Source organism: Bubalus bubalis, chromosome 10 (genome assembly GCF_019923935.1).
Source record: "Bubalus bubalis isolate 160015118507 breed Murrah chromosome 10, NDDB_SH_1, whole genome shotgun sequence".
Taxonomy (NCBI): domain Eukaryota; kingdom Metazoa; phylum Chordata; class Mammalia; order Artiodactyla; family Bovidae; genus Bubalus; species Bubalus bubalis.
This window is the reverse complement of record NC_059166.1, coordinates 65,954,551-65,971,702: the sequence shown is the minus strand read 5'-3', so window position 1 is coordinate 65,971,702 and position 17,152 is coordinate 65,954,551. Positions and strand designations below refer to the sequence as shown.

The window sequence follows — 17,152 nt, the reverse complement described above, 5'->3', positions numbered from 1 at the left end:
ATCCACATAAAATGTTTAGAGCAGGACTTCACTATTATTTTATTTTGAGCCTCAACATAGAATGTAGAGACAAAATAAAGAGCTCAAAGTTAAGTTTGCAGTGCCTCCATCTTGCCTTTCCCAAGATTCCTCCACAGAGCCCTGTTTGAAAAAAGTTAACTGTTAAAGTTCTGGTGCATAGGTGTTACCAGGGGAATTGCTCAAACAGTAGGGTGTCTCTTCAGTGGTGTTCTAATTCTAGCAATACAGTTTTTCACTGAAAAGCCTATTCAAACTTTATACACTCTGGTGAATATAAAGATGAAAACATCGTCATGCTACTGGCGTTGCCCTGTGTGATCTAGTCTAGTCCAGTTGGAGAAAATACCAGTAGACCTGCATCACTGCCTCTTACAGAGGACTAGTGAGAAATTAATCCACCAGTTCAACAAACAGCTGCTGAGTACAGCTCCATTGAAGCTGACGGCAGGGCAACACTGGGAGACAGCGTAGGGGGAAGCACTGCTGAGGCTGGGTGTCCCTCCCTGCTCAGTTGCCTCCGACTCTTTGCAGCCCTATGCACTGTAGCCCGTCAGGCTCCTTTGTCCATGGGATTTCCCAGGCAAGAATACTGGAGCAGGTTGCTGTTTGCTACTCCAGGGGATCTTTCCGGCCCAGTAATTGAACCCGCGTCTCCTATGTCTCTTGTATTGGCAGGCAGGTTCTTTACCACTTTGCCACTCGAAGCTCAGAGCTGATGATAATATGTGTAGGGAAGGAGGGAAGGACCGAGAAGGGGTCATCAGGAAGGAATCCTGAAGCTCTCAAAGGCCTGGTGCAGATCTTGAATCATAAACAGGCATTCTAGGCAGAAGAATCAACTATTGTGAGCTTTTCTTCCAATTATCCCCACCATAAATGGAAGAATGACACAATAAACCAGCTTACTATTTCTTGTATATCATTGCATGAGATACCAGCCCATTAGCAGAATATTCTTTATCTACCTTCTAGTCCATTTATACTTTACTTGGACACATTTTATTCTTCTGAGCCCATAAATTCTTAAAATGTTTCCCCTAGTGTTTACCAGGAGGGGATTTTTTTTTTTTCGTTTCATATTTATTCCTGGTCAGTAAACTGATGCTTCCAGGATATTCAGAGCTTGATCATTCTGATCATCATTCTGAATTAAAATCATTTAATGACTAATAATCTGCTCTTCACACCAACTCTGAAGAGCGCCCCCAGGCTGCCAGCACAAGCGCAGAAGTCTTCCCCAGGGTTCACACTTTGTAGCATCCACTGGGCCCAGCATAGCTCCTCTGTGCTGACCAGTAAGTATCATTACACACCATCTGTTTTGTCAGGCCCGATATCCCTTTTGCTTGAAATACTGCTTGGTTCCCACATTTGCTGTGTATAAAATTTCTTGTGTGCCCTTGTCAATTTTCTTATCTTTTTGTCTCATAGCACTGCCAGCGGAACACAACAGGCGAGCACTGTGAGAAATGTCTAGATGGTTATATTGGAGATGCCATCAGGGGGCCCCCCCGGTTCTGCCAGCCATGCCCCTGCCCCCTGCCTCATGTTGCCAAGTAAGTCTTAAAGGAAAATAGCCTTTTCTACTGCTTGTCCCCTTTGTTTTTCTTTTCTTTCTTTTCCCTATACAGAGTTCTAGGGGTTTTGTACAATCAAAATTGAGAATCTCCTGTTGTAATGAGATTGGAAAAGATACAGGAAAGTTTTCTAGCCCAAATCCACTTTCAGGAAAACTTAAACACTTGCAGTATAGGTGATGACTCTGCTCCCTGAATACTGGGGGTGGGTTGCAGGACACATCACAGACACAGTGAAGTTCCCCAAGCTTTATAAGCAAGGCTAGGCTCATTTTTTCTCTGCTGTCCCTTGACCGAGAGAAATTGCAAATAGTGATGCCAACAGACATTATAATTCAGTGTTTTCAGCAGTAGTAGTTTCTTCCAACTCACAGAGCAGACCTTTTCTACATGTGGCAAAGTGGATTTTCAGTTAGAAATAGAGCATAGATAAACAGAGTGCTTTAGACCAGTCAGCACATAGAAGATTTCTGAGAAGATGAATTTTCACTTCTGGCTGTGTTTCCTGAATGAGAAGTTAAAGACAATACGCATACATCTTAGTGGAAATAATGGAATTCTTTTCAGGCACATGTATGTATAAATCCAGTAGTCAAGTCAGGGCTAGCCATTTTATTGGCTTAAAAATGTAGAATGTAATGTAGAATTAAATGTAGAATTAAAATGATGTAATGGTATTTAGTTTTCCAACATTTTGCATACTCGGTATCAGGTGCTCTTCTGATTGTTTGGATGTAATATTTCCTTGATAGTTGTTGTAAAGATTAAATAATGCATATAAAGTAACTAGAAAAAGTCCTGAATGCCTTACATACACACACACTCTCTCTCTCTCTCTCACACATACACACACACACACACACACACACACACACACACACTCTCTCTCATTCTTGTTTTCCTTTTTATTATGGCTTAATACAGGATATTGAAGATAGTTTCCTGTGCTATATAATAGGATCTTGGTGTTTATCCACCCTATATATAATAGTTTGCATCAGCTAACCCCAGACTCCCAATCCGTCCCTCTCCCACCCCTCTCAGGCCACCTGACAACCGCCAGTCTGTTCCCTATGTCTGTGAATCAGTTTCTGTCCCATAGATAAGTTCATTTGTGTCATATGTTCCATTCCACATATAAGTAATGTCATCCCACACACTTTCTTAGAAAGAGAAAGGAGGTGACAGCCAAGCTTCCCCCTGTTTCCCCTTATTGAACACCAGTGTCACCTAACGTTTCACCTCATCGCTTGTGATTTGTTCAGAGCCTCTGGTGAGTCTGGCAGGCAGTGGAGAAGTCAAAAGCTCTACAGTCCCACCTTTCTTTAGAAACCATTAAACTGCCTTAGCCCTTGCTTTGTAACTTTTCCTGTTCAGTGGTATTGATAATGTGTACAGAACGGATGGTACTGAGAGTGGGAGTGGATAACTCAAACACTGTGTTCTGTTATTTTTATTCATTCAAGCATGTCCTGATTTATGAGCTCCCTTTGTTTCATCAAGATATATTATTTAATTGTTCATTAATATTCTGCTCTCAAGCATGAGTCTTAACCATATCTGATGGTGTGTTCAATGTGCCATTCCCTTACCGTGGTATAGTTACTTTGTTTAATATATTTACCTCCAACTTTCTAATAACAAGTGTCACTCATTCTCCCACATGAACAAAGTTGTTATATAGCATCATCTGCTCAAAGCAGGTTTATAAGATTAGAGCTGCAGTTTCTTTAGAAATTAACAGATGAATTAGAAAGGTAATCCCAAATTCTTCATTGTGTTGTCTGACTTTTGTACTTTTTTGCACCATACATACGACAATTACTTATCTAAATTATGTGACATCAATGCTTTGAGATATGAGGCTTCTGGAACCTCATTGGCTGAGAAGTCTTATCTACATAAAATCATTAAATATTAATCAGGCACTTATTTCGTGCCAATCATGTACTGGTTGTTGGTCACAGTTGTGAATAGAATGGTCAAAAACTCCTGCCTTCCTTAAAATAGATCAGATTACAACAGTATTTTGACGCTTCTAAAGCATATGACCTCTTTATCTATGAGACAGATTATCCAGTGTCTTAGTTCATCAAGAAGCTCTTTTGAAGATTGTTAATGCTTTTAAATAAAATAAGCAGAAACTTGCCAGTCGGGTAATGAGCTTCATGTCTTAAAAGAGAAAACAGAGGTACTTTCATAGGCACCAAGAAATACCATTTCCACCCATGTTCTTTCTCTGCTTGTGTGTGTAGATCTGAGTTCAAAAGAGCAATTGAGGGACTTAGGGAATGGATTGTGCAGTTGGGTACATATTCACAGATATTCATAGATATAAAAGCTGAAGTTTCTAGAGGACAGATTTGAGATGAAAAAACCTGTTGAAAATTAACACAAAAGCAAAAATATACAAGCTGTAAGTAAAGAACATATGTGAGAGTATGGAGGAATGGGGAAGGGTAGGAGAGATCTGCTTTCTCTGTAGTGGCAATAGTTCTATTTCCTGAATCCCTTCGGAGAGAAAACTGGCTCCAAAAAGCTGGGAGTAGTCTGCAATCCTAGAATAGGACAAATTGGCCTGGATCCTATAAAGTGCTAGTCTTTGATCTGGCCTTATTATTGACTGAGTTAACTAATCTCAAATACTAATCAAATATCATATAAAATCAGACTCCCCACTGCCTCTTCCAGCTTTTCTTAAAATTCATATTGCTGCTTTCTATAAAAATCATTCATATTGCTGCTTTCTATAAAAATCAAAGTGCCAGGACTTTTATTTGAGCTTTCAGAAAGGCACCATGTGTGGAATCTCAGTTCTGTTAGAAAGATTCACTAGTTGAGCCTACAGACCCAGGATTTGGATCCCCAGTTACAAGAGCCACATCTGAAAGCAAGCAAGTGATGCTTGAGGGAGTTTTGCAAACAAACAGTGCTGAGTCTGTTTTCCTTTAAGTTCCCTGAGGGTTTTTCAAAAGCATGACTCCCTTCCACTTGGAAAGGGCACCATGGTGGTTAGTGTGGCCTGAGAAAGGCGCAGTGATTTCATTTCCCTAGCTCCAAACAGACTTTAGCCTAAGCAAAATGTAAACAGTTAATGCTGATGAAAAACCAAAAAAGGAGCTCTCGATGGCCCTGCTGCCCCTGAGTCTCCCTCCACCAAGACCAGTGGTCACATAGCTGTTCCCAGGGTGCATTTACACAGAGCTCAGTTATTTATTTGGGGTTTGGCCAGACATCCTCCATGTCTACTAATAATTGCTCCAAGTAAGGGAAATGTCATCTGTTCATAACAGTAGGACGTTAGCTCAAAGAAGATAACTCCAGGCAGATATTTCATTCCTTCAGGCCATGGGTGGGCCACTGGGTGGAACATCTTCAAAGAAATATGCATGTTCTGGAGGCTTAACTGATGGTGTTTCTTTAAGGAGGCTGAGGAATAAGAACAAGAAAAATAAAGGATAAATGCCAAAGAAATGTAATTCATTGGAGTGTTTTTAACCAAACTGCTAGAGAAAATAAATTGTGTGTACTGCCTTTTACTGAGAAGCACATGTTGTTTTCTGATTGATTTTATAAATGTATTCACACAAAGCAAACATATCCATTTGCTTTCCTCCAAAGACCATTAGGTCTTTGCTGATACATGCAGAAATGTGAGAACAGCAGGTCACGCTCCATGAATTGTACACTACCTAAGCCAAAACTAATTTAAAAGTCTTTAAAATTTTGTATACCATCCTCATAGGGATAGATTCCTGTCAACGTAGAATTTTCAAAACGTATAGAGTAATACTCCATTTCCCTGCCTTGATAATTAAAATATTTATTCTGCTGAAACAATGTTTGTTTGTTTTCTGTTCTGTGTCCTACTTTTTATTATCAAAAAAAGAAGAATCAAGAGAGAGGGTTTCATGGACTAGAATCCTTTTACTGTGGGTCCTATTTTTCGCTTGAGTACTTGCTTTGTGACTTTGGTCAGTTGAGCCAGTCCCTGCACCCTTTATTCCCAACCCTTAAGGTACACATGAAAGAAATTAAAGTTCTGTGGAGATTATAAAGCATAGTTTAGAACTGGCTTATGACGTTGAAGAGTGAAAGAGAGCTAATGCAGGAAAAAAGAGGGAAACTTTCAACATCACAGAAAGTGATGGAAAAAAGAGAAAATTCTCATATGAATCTAAAATCACAGGTAAAATTTGCTTATTTTGTATCCAGCTTTGGAATATGTGGTTTAGACTTGCATTAAATACATACACACACACACACACACACACACACACACACACACACAAATATATGTGATGTTCTACAAATTCCCACTGTTTCAAGTCAAAATAATGAAATGCCTCTATGGAAAAATAAATGAGGTAGACAATGGTGTCACCAGTGGTGTGTCACTTTCTGTCTGAGCCTGATATTCTAAGCTTTCCTAAAAGGAGGGAGATTTAATTTAAATGAAGCAAGTAATCACACCCATTTGACCTTGAGGGGGACCAACGTAGAGATGATCTAATCAAAATTAAGACAGCCTCTTCAGTGATGTATGGAATTGACTTCTAATATTCTCTTTCAATTCTAGTTTTGCAGAGTCCTGCTATAGGAAAAACGGAGCTGTTCGGTGTATTTGTAAAGAAAACTATGCTGGACCTAATTGTGAAAGGTAGGTTCCTGAACACCCGTATGCTCTGTGATAGTAAAAGGAAACTTCCTGTTTCCTACATTCATCAGTTCTGCCATGCTCTCATTCAATAGGTCTTAAGAAGCAATGAGGGATAGCATTTCGGAACCCTTTAGGGGAACTTTCCCAAGCCCCATGCTGTAGATACAGCTATAAGAATGCTCCCTAGGGACTTCCCTGGTGGTCCAGTGGATAAGAATCTGCCTGCCGATGCAGGGGACCACGGGTTCAGTCCCTGGGTGGGGAAGATCCCACGTGCCACAGAGCAACTAAATCCGTGTGCCACAAGTACTGAAACCTGTGCTGTCTAGAGCCTGTGCTCCACAACAGAAGCCACTGCAAGGAGACGCCTGTGCACCACAGCTAGAGAGTAGCCCAGCAGCAACAAAGACTCCGTGGAGTCAAAAGTAAGTGAATTAGTTTAAAAAAAAAAAAAAAGAATGCTCCATAGGTGTCCATAGCTACATCGCAGGATAAATGGGTAAGGAAAGAGGAAAATGAATGTCTGTATTTTGAAGAGATGGTTTTGGCAACGGTCCTTTCTCTCTCTCTCTCTCACTGAGAACTAGTAGTACAATAATTAATGTCCAAAAGAGAGGGAGAAAGAAAGACTTCTTCAGGCATTCCTTTATTAACTGGTCAGTTAACAGTGATACATTGAAAAAGGCACAAACCTATTATTTAACCTATTTTTTATACCATTTCCTCTCCTGAAAAGTAATTCCATGAGTTTGGATTTTCTGAATGCCTTTTTTGGTATTTATACCTAACACGTTTTTAAGTTGCTTTGGGCTTTGCTCAAACAGGAAAGGACTTGGCAAACTAGATTGCACGGCTTCCCACCAAATGATTTCTGGCAAGATATTTCCCATCCTCCCTCAGCTGCTCACAGGTTTCTAATTTAAAAGGGCTTTCACTAAAAGAGTCTCACAGAGAGGCCTTCTTATTTTTAACACAAATGCCATTAACGTCGGCCTCCCCATGTGTTTAGGCAGCAAAATGATGCGTGGTGTCCTCAGGACAGGGAAGGAAGGGCCAGAAAGGACGGGTCAGACGTCTAGTCCCATGTCCCCACGGCCGTGGGGTGCTCACTTCACACAGCACACTGCCTACTGCCCTGGTGGGGCTCACAGACTCAGCCTAGGGTTCAAAAGGTAAACCTTAATTACCGTTTCACATCCAAAGAAAACACCCTCCATGTCTCAAAGTGTAGCTCTGGAACTGTTTTGAAAAAGCCAGAGTGTCTATGGAACATAGAAAATCTCTATTTTGAGGAGATTGTTATTGTAATTGTTAAATATGCAAAATATGGATAATTCTTTTGCTAAAGAGTTGTGGGATTTTCCCCCTTTTTACTGTAAGGGAAGAGGATCATGAAAGCTAAGAGACCATGTGAAAGTCATCCTTTAGGGGGACCGCTAGAGATGATCAGACGACCTTCGGCTGATGACTGTTGGTGACACGCTTTTTCTGTATGTGGGGGCCCAGGAACATGAACCATCTGATTTACTCATTATCTGGCTCCCCAGGGATGTGAGAGGTTGTTCATCAGCCAGGGATGGAGCTTCTCATCAGTGTCTGAGGTTAAACTCAGTTTCGTCTGATAAGGATTGAGCAATATTCCTGGCTAATGGGTGCTGGATGGCTCCTGAGAGGGGAATTAATAGTCTTAGAGTCTTGCTGACTGAACACACATTCCCCCAGAAGTGAAGTAATCTGGTCCCCAAGGGCTCAGTTCTACAGAATCACACAGGGGTGTGGATAGGGTTCTGTCGGCGACAGTGGGGGGCCTGGCACAAGACAGCATGTACCCTCAGACGTGGAGCTGTGGGTGATAAATCCCCTGGCACACATTGGAGGCTCCTGGAACCTGGCATTAATCAGCAAGGCTCAGTGAGATCTGCTGCTTAGCTGGACCTGGATTGATAGGATGGAGGGGAGAGCACCAGTTTGGGAGGTGGAAGTAAAGCGCTGAGATGTAGCGTCAGCCTGGCTGAGTCCATCTCTCGGCTTTGGATTCCTTTGCGATCCCTTTGTGATTCTCCTGGGTAAGTTATTTGATCTCTATGTGGCAATTTCCACGTCCCTAGAAAGGAAAAAAATGAAAAATACCCACCTCATAAGACTGGTGTGAGGAATACTGTGAAGTTCTTCGTATGGCACCTGGGACTTAATAAATGCTCAATAATAATTACTGGTGAGAGTGTGAGTCATTGTGCCTATTGTCCTGTTTCCACCACTGGCATAATGTGTGCTTGGGACCAGTTGGCTTGTTTCCCTAAATCTCAGTTTCCTTAACTAGAAATGGTGCCTTTACTATGATTGTCTCTTACGTCCTCCCTCAGCCTCATAACTACCCTTAGAGGTTCTCATATTTTATCATTTTGCAGGTGAACCAGGATTTGGAAAGTTTGGGCTAAACATTTGTATTCTTCTCCCATTCTGCTTTTCCCAAATGTCTTCCTAAGAGTGTCCTATTTTAAACGATGATGATTAATGAGCTAGATGAACTTCTGATATGGAGGAGAAAAATGGTTAATCTGTTGACTAGATTCTCTTTGACAGGAGGCTACATCTACAGGGGTGCTGGAAGTAAGCGTCTCTTCCAAGACCTTTCATCTGCTTTAGGGGAGGATCACTTAGAGCAAATTTCTTCATATTTCCTGTCCATCCTTCCTCACACCCTGCTGTTTTAAAGAGAATGTACTGAGGTCTTTTACATTAAAAATTGACCTGATAATCCAGGGAACTCTTCCTCAAAATAGAAATGACCACAAAAACAGATTGTGGTGGAGTGGAGGTAAGATATGGTCTCTTGTCCTCAAAGAAGTCAAAGCTAGGGGAGGAGACAAACCTCAAAAGCATTGATTGCCAGACAGAAAAAAGGAAACGCCGAAGAGAAGGCTAGCAGAGGCTCTTCACAACTGTAGTGGAAGGAGAGATTTCCTTCCCATAGGGGCTGGGTCATCTCACAGGAGGTGGCCTCAGCTGCTTGTGATTTCTTTGACTCTGGAACTGATGGGAGGGGGGTCTCTGTTTTGAGTTTAATCATCAGATTGTTAAGTTTTTCCAGTTAAACTTCATCTAATATGTTTTCAGTTAATTTGTAAACTCAAATCCGCCCACAAGATCTTTTCAAAATATGTAGCTGGTTTGTATGGCTATCTCATTCGTCCAAACAAGAATGCACTGGGTGTTTCTGCACTTAGAGATCTTTTAATCAAAGGTGGTTTTCAAGTCTGACTTTGTGTATGTATCTCCTGGAAACCTTTGGATTCCCGGGCCCTGCCTAAACCCCTCCATGCCCCACTGAAAAGAGACCTCTCAGGTGAGGCTGGGGACCCATATTTTGACTCCCCGTTGGGTTCTCACAGCAATCGTCTCACTGGCTTGTGAACTACTGCTCTGTTTCAACCTTTGATACCACACCCACAGACTATAAAATAGTGCTTCCCAAACTGGGACCCAAGAGCCACAGATGTCCTCAGAAATATTTGTGGAGGTTCATGGGTTCTCAGCGAGTTTTTTCTTAATTTTGTGTTTTATTTCAGTGATAATCCCGAAGGGAAAAAAGTTCACTGAAACATGTTCTATACATTCTGTAGTACCATGTTATAATAGAGGAGGATCTATCTGCCTCAGAGCTAATGGCTGATGGTGTGTCAGTGAGACATTACAGACAGCTGGAGGTCCAAAGACATGACATTGAGGCAAACTGAGTCATCATACAGCAGAAGATAATAAGAAGAGGTGCCAAGAATACCAGAAGAAGTATACAAAAAAATCTTAATGACTCAGATAACCATGATGGAGTGATCAGTCACCTAGAGCCAGACATCCTGGAATGCAAAGTCAAATGGGCTTTACGAAACATCACTACCAACAAAGCTAGTGGAAGTAATGGAATTCCAGTTGAGCTGTTTCAAGTCCTAAAAGAAGATGCTTTTAAAGTGCTGCACTCAGTATGCCAGCAAATTTGGAAAACTTAGCAGTGGCCACAGGACTGGAAAAGATCAGTTTTCATTCCAGTCCCAAAAGAAAGGCAATGCCAAAGAATGCTCAAACTACCGCACAATTGCACTCATCTCACACACTAGCAAAGTAATGCTTAAAATTCTGCAAACCAGGCCTCAACAGTATGTGAACCATGAACTTCCTCGTGTTCAAGCTGGATTTAGAAAAGGCAGAGGAACCAGAAATCAAATTGCCAACATCCATTGGATCATAGAAAAAGCAAAAGAGTTCCAGAAAACATCTACTTCTTTATTGACTATGCCAAAACCTTTGACTGTGTGGATCACAACAAATTGTGGACAATTCTTCAAGAGATGGGAATACCAGACCACCTTACCTGCCTCCTGAGAAATCTGTATGCAGGTCAAGAAGCAACAGTTAGAACTGGACATAGGACAGTAGACTGGTTCCAAATCAGGAAAGGAATACGTCAAGGCTATATATATTGTCACCATGTTTATTTAACTTATATGCAGACTACATCATGCAAAATGCCAGGCTGGATGAAGTACAAGCTGGAATCAGATTGCTGGGAGAAATATCAATAACCTCAGATACACAGATGACATGACCCTGATGGCAGAAAGCGAAGAACTAAAGAGCGTCTTGATGAAAGTAGAAGAGGAGAGTGAAAAAGTTGGCTTAAAACTCAACATTCAGAAAACTAAGATCATGGCATCCAGTCCCATCACTTCATGGCAAATAGATGGGGAAACAATAAAAACAGTGAGACTTTATTTTGGGGAGCTCCAAAACCACTGCAGATGGTGACAGCTGCCATTTAATTAAAAGACGCTTGCTCCTTGGAAGAAAAGGTATGACCAGCCTGCTGCTGCTGCTAAGTCACTTCAGACGTGTCCAACTCTGTGCGACCCCATAGACGGCAGCCCACCAGGCTCCCCCGTCCCTGGGATTCTCCAGGCAAGAACACTGGAGTGGGTTGCCATTTCCTTCTCCAATGCATGAAAGTGAAAAGTGAAAGTGAAGTCGCTCAGTCATGTCCGACTCTCAGCGACCTCATGGACTGCAGCCTACCAGGCTCCTCCGTCCGTGGGATTTTCCAGGCAAGAGTACTGGAGTGGGGTGCCAGACAGTGTATTAAAAAGCAGAGACATTGCTTTGCCAATAGAGTTCCATATAGTCAAAACTATGGTTTTTCCAGTAGTCATGTATGAATGTGAGAGTTGGACCATAAAGAAGGCTGAGCACCAAAGAATTGATGCTTTTGAACTGTGGTGTTGGAGAAGACCCTTGAGAGTCCCTTGGACTGCAAGGAGATCAAACCAGTCAATCCTAAAGGAAATCAGTCCTGAATATTCATTGGAAGGACTGATGCTGAAGCTGAAACTCAAATACTTTGGCCACCTGATGCGAAGAACTGACTCATTGGAAAAGACCCTGATGCTGGGAAAGATTGAAGGCAGGAGGAGAAGGGGACAATAGAGGATGAGATAGTTGGATGGCATCACCAACTCGATGGACATGAGTTTGAGCAATCTTCGGGAGTTGGTGATGGACAGGGAAGCCTGGAAAACTGCAGTCCATGGGGTCACAAAGAGTTGGACATGACTGGGCAACTGAGCTGAACTGAACTGAGTCCTTACACAGCACAGGGCAGGTCATGCATGCTGCAGTCAAACAGTCCTCTACCATCTCACATTGTAAATGGTCATTCAGTTGCAACAACATCATCTGTTGCCTGAATTATGCTGTTAATTTGAATTTGATTCATTTTATAGTTTTGTTGTGTTTTATTTGGAAAATGTATTCTGGTTTTTCAAGATATATAAGAGTCATAGACATAAAGAGCTACACTTAGTTTTCTTTTTGAAGTATTTAAGGATGATTTAAGCGAACACTGGAAGAGATAGTCTGTATAAATGTTTTCCTTTTCACAAGGATGCATACAACATACATGTTTGAGCAACACTGGTCTAAAATAGGAAAGACATGAGCCTCTTTAGTACTGTGCAAAATAGCTCAAACATGCTGGTCTTCCCAGTAAGGTCTGAGTTATTTAGCCTACTCTGGGCCCTGCCTATCTCTTCCCAAAGCCCTTTCTCACCTGATAATTTAAACTCCCCACACTGGACCTGCTGCTCTTAACACCAGCTGTAGAGCCTGCCACATATTGTTGCATTTAGATGATGATCATGGTGATAATGGTAAAAATAATCAGGAATATTAACTAGTGCTTATTGTATGCCAGGTACTGTTGTCAGCACTTTCTTTGCAGGCAATGATGCATTTAAACCTCAAAGAAAAATCCTATGAGATACCATTTTCATCCTTATTTACAGAAAAAGAAAGTGAGACACAGAGAGGTTAAGCCATTTGTTCAAAGTCAAACAATTTTTAAAAATCTCTTTGAACTGTGAGCTTCTCAACAGTAGTATCTTATTTATGTCTCTCTCCATTCTTCCCCCATTACAGTATCTAGAATATTGTAGGCACTGAGTTACATTTGTTTCAGTAATGTAAACTTTAAAAATTTTTTTTACTAAAAATCCCAGAACTTTTATTATTCCTTTAAAAAGACTCCACGCAGTGACAAGAGTCAGATATTTCTTGCACCATTTGACACCCTACTTCTCACCCCATGCCTGGAAAATCAAAGACCCAGAATTGAATAGAGGTTGCAGATGTAAGTTATCTTCTGATGCAAATAATTATAAAATGAACAATCATATGGACAGGAGTTTTGAATCTCATTCTCCTTCAGAGTGACCTTCCCTCTGCTCCTAAGTAGTAAATTTTATTTAAAGATGGAGGGGCCTGAGACTCAGATCCTTGAGGAGATTTAATCTAAGGTCACACAATTGACCCTCATTGTTCAATGAAGAGTTTTCAGTTACTCAAAATATATGATATCCATGCTCTAAGTAGTCCATATTGTCTCTTGTGGCAGCTTTAACAGTGTACCTTCATCCATTCAGCTCTTTGGGGGATCGAGAGACATGCTGAAACCATATGAGGATTTATTAGGTGGCTCTTATTGCTTAAGGATCAGGAAAGAAGAATGGAGCAAATTAAAGTAAATTTAAGGGAATCTGAAAATCCTAACAGGAAAGGCTGAACATAATATCATCAGAGACCATGATGATGAAAGTGACAATGATTTTGATAATGACCTTGAAGTTAGAAAAAAAGTAATAACGAGGAAGCTAACATTTATTGAGGATTATATTATGATTCAGGCTTCCGAGATGGCACAGTGGTAAAGAGTCTGCCTGCCAGGGCAGGAGACTCAGGTTCGATCCGTGGGTTGGGAAGATCCCCTAAGGTAGGAAATGTATTCTTGCTGGGAATATCCCATGGACAGAGGAGCCTGGAGGGCTACAACCCATGGGCTCACAAAGAGTCAGACGCGCCTGAACGTGCACCATATTATGATTTGGTGATTTAGTCTGATTCTTTATGCAGGCATCATGTTTTTCAAACTTAAGCTGTCAGACCTGTTATCTGTACAAAATTCTTCTCATAAGCCCTACTCTTGCCTGCTCCATTTCTGGATTCTTGCCCTGTGACCTGAAATGGGTTACTTATACTTCCCTAGCTTTAGTTCCCTGGAGAAGGCAATGGCATCCCAATCCAGTACTCTTGCCTGGAAAATCCCATGGATTGAGGAGTCTGGTAGGCTGCAGTCCATGGGGTCGCTAAGAGTTGGACACGACTGAGCGACTTCACTTTCACTTTTCACTTTCATGAATTGGAGAAGGAAGTGGCAACCCACTCCAGTGTTCTTACCTGGAGAGTCCCAGGGACGGGGGAGCCTGGTGGGCTGCTGTCTATGGGGTTGCACAGAGTCGGACACGACTGAAGCGACTTAGCAGCAGCAGCAGCTTTAGTTCCCAGTCTTTCGTAGAGAAGTGGAGAGCATTTATCTGGCACCTACTGTGTAACAGATACTTTTTTTCTTTGTTTAATTTAACCCAAATGACTATAGAGCCATGTCCTCCTCAGAAAAGCTTTTGTGCCACCTGGGCTGGGAATTTTGGTATCTTTGATAAAGGCATTCAGTGAGGGCTAGAATGTAGTCCTGGGAAGAGAAGCAAAGGAGAAAGAGCAGAGGACAGGGAAAACACTACAAAAACTCCCCAAATAATAATTTTTCATCAAAAAAAATTTTTTGACCAAAATGTTTTTTTCAAAAAGCATATTTTTTCCCCTCATTTTGCCAAATGATATGATCACTGACTGAAATGACAAAGTTCATATGTCACTGTTTTTTCATTTGCATTGTATATTTATCAGCTCTATTTTCTCTGAGTGAATAAAGTCATTAGTATAACTAGAAATGAAATTACAGGAGCAAATAAAAGTGCACCAGTCCTGGGTACCTGGACTCCAGTGCTGACTCTGAATCCAATTCCTGGTCCTTCTGTATCCTTTGTAATTTACTCTTAGAGGGCAGGAATTAGGCATATTAACAGATAGCATTTAATTACTCACCTGTTACATCATTAATGGGTTAATTAGTTGACTCATTAATGCCATACTTGTGGACTGGAAAGAGTATAAACTTGGGAGTCCCACTCGATGCTTGAGCCGTGTAGTGGTGAACCAGTCATCCAGCTTCTTCATCGTCTGGTTTTCTCATCTATGAACTTGGAGTCAGAGGGGGCTTAGTACAAAACCTTTGCGTTCTCAGGCTAGAACATCTGTAGGGTTGAAGTTGGGACTGTGACTTTAGAGTTGCCTGTGAGACTGCCACCAAAAGACGTTCTTGAAATTCAAAGTAACTCAAAGTAGGTCTCTACTGTGGTTGAGATTCTGACTTAGAGAAGAGAGAGTTTGGTTTTTCTCTTGTAGAAAACCAGGAGACCGCCTATGGAGATCAAAAACAGTGGAATCAAACAGAGAAAAGAAAGTAACTGGCATCTGGCTTCTGTGAGCTTGGACAAGTCCGTTCACTCCTGGACCTCAGGCTCCCAGTTGCACACTGAGGTGGCAGATCCGCATCCCATTTTAGTGAGCCTAAGAATCCTAATATTCTGTTTGGTGGACTGCAGCCCAGGATAGTAATTCAATCCAGCCGTGAGTTCCACAGAGGAATGATGTATGCTGACTTGGGGACCAGAGGGCCTGTAAACTAGAGGTACAGAGACATGAGTATGAATAACAAAATGTATCAAACGTTTCCTCTTTGTGGGTTGTGTGGCACTTAACATTCATTCTTATCTTCTTCATGGTCCTCGGTATCTAGAGTTTGTATAATTATGCCTAATTCCTTTCCTGTTCTTTCAGTGCATAGGCTGTGTGTTTTTCCTCTTCCTGTCTCTCCATGCCTTACACAAAATAGACATGAATTGTCCTTCTGTTGGTTGAATTCACTCATTCATGTAAAGCAGCAGCAGTGTGATCCAGGGTGGAGTGAAGAAAAGAACATCAGGGTCAGAGGGTCTGGGTCATATGCTGTCACTTCCTGGCTGTGCGAGACTGGGAAATCAAACTAGCCTCTAAACCTCAGAATGCCAGGCCTGGGTGCCCTCCCTCCTGGGTGTCTATGGTAACTAAATAAACTTACTTAGTTGAAGCCATGAGATGCAATGCAAGCGACTGAACATACACCATCATTACGATTACATCAAAAAACTGAGACAGGAATAAAGCCTGGGAAAACATACGCAAAATGTTGAACAGTGATTTTGTTAAGGTCTTGGGATTACAGGTGTGATTTTTTTTTTAATTTCTCTGTTTTTCAAATGTTCTGAATCATAATTCTTTTGCTTTAAATGGAGGCCTTTAAAAATGTGGTGTCTTATTATTACTGGCTGGGTCTTATTGGTTTCCTTGGAAAGTCTTGCTTTCCACTCCCAAGGCCAAGGTTCCACCCGAGGCCCTCCCCACCCAACCCTGGTCTCCTATTCCAGCCCACAGTCCATCCTGAACTCTGCTGCCAACACTGGCTTAACTCACTATTACTTTTATCACACATGAAAACCTTCACTGGCTCTCTTCCTTTTTCTCTCTCTTCAAAACTAACTCCTGTGCCGAACCTTCAGTCCCATGATGGTGCAACTGCATGTTCTTTCCAGCCACTCCCAAAGCTGCTTCAGCCCACCTTAGCCAGTCTTCAACACCAATTTAGGGTCCACAGCAAAACAGGGACAACAGCCAGCCAGAAAATGTGTATGTTGGCTCAAACCGTATTCTTACAAAGTTTGAAGCAACCTTTAAAAACTGAGATTTCACATACAAATCCAAATTTCAACATTTCCTTTAAAAACAGTAAGATTTACAGGACAGATCATTCCCTCACAGGTATCCTGTGGAAACAGCTGATAGGAGCTGAGAAGCACCTGCCCCCTCAGATGAGACCTATGGTCCCATCACGCTCAGCAGGGCTTCTGCTGGCCTACAGGTTACCTTTTGGAAACAGTAAAGAAAGGCATTTTTCCTCTGGGCAGAGACAGCCCCACCCAGAGTGCGCAACTTGGCAAAGCCAGCAAAGGCTGGAAAGATATCAGTCTCTGTTCTCCAACTGGGCTGGATTCTCTTCATTAAGGGCCAGCTGGCATGACCATAGGCATCAGCTCTGCCCCCACAACAAATGCAGCTAGGTATCTGGCCTCTGTAGGCTTATACATCTAAAACCTACAGAGTAATGGCCATCTGGCTCCAACTCCACTTATCTGTGGGACTCCCTCAGCTCTGCCCTCTGCTTCATCTCCACACTGTCTTCTTTCAGTCCCAGGGTGGCTGCCAGAGCCGGTCGTGCTGCCTGCCTCTTTATTCACCTGCGGATGGAGAGAATGCCTTCACAAAGCCCTCAAACAAGAGCCCGAGCTCCACTCCAACTGAATCACTCCTGTGCCAAACCATTTTGACTGGGACAGTGCCAGGCACTGATTGGCTCAGG

General features: G+C 42.0%; 1 protein-coding gene across 4 annotated transcripts in view; it reads left to right on the top strand.

The window, feature by feature from the left end:
* Nucleotides 1-17,152, top strand: part of LAMA4 (laminin subunit alpha 4) — a 151,158-nt gene that overhangs the window by 45,158 nt on the left and 88,848 nt on the right. For all 4 annotated transcript variants that reach the window (XM_044924414.2, XM_044924413.2, XM_025294727.3 and 1 more), the window contains 2 exons: nt 1,453-1,577; nt 6,178-6,258. In XM_044924414.2, the coding sequence (XP_044780349.2) occupies nt 1,453-1,577; nt 6,178-6,258 (206 nt within the window). The remainder of the gene's footprint in view (nt 1-1,452; nt 1,578-6,177; nt 6,259-17,152) is intronic.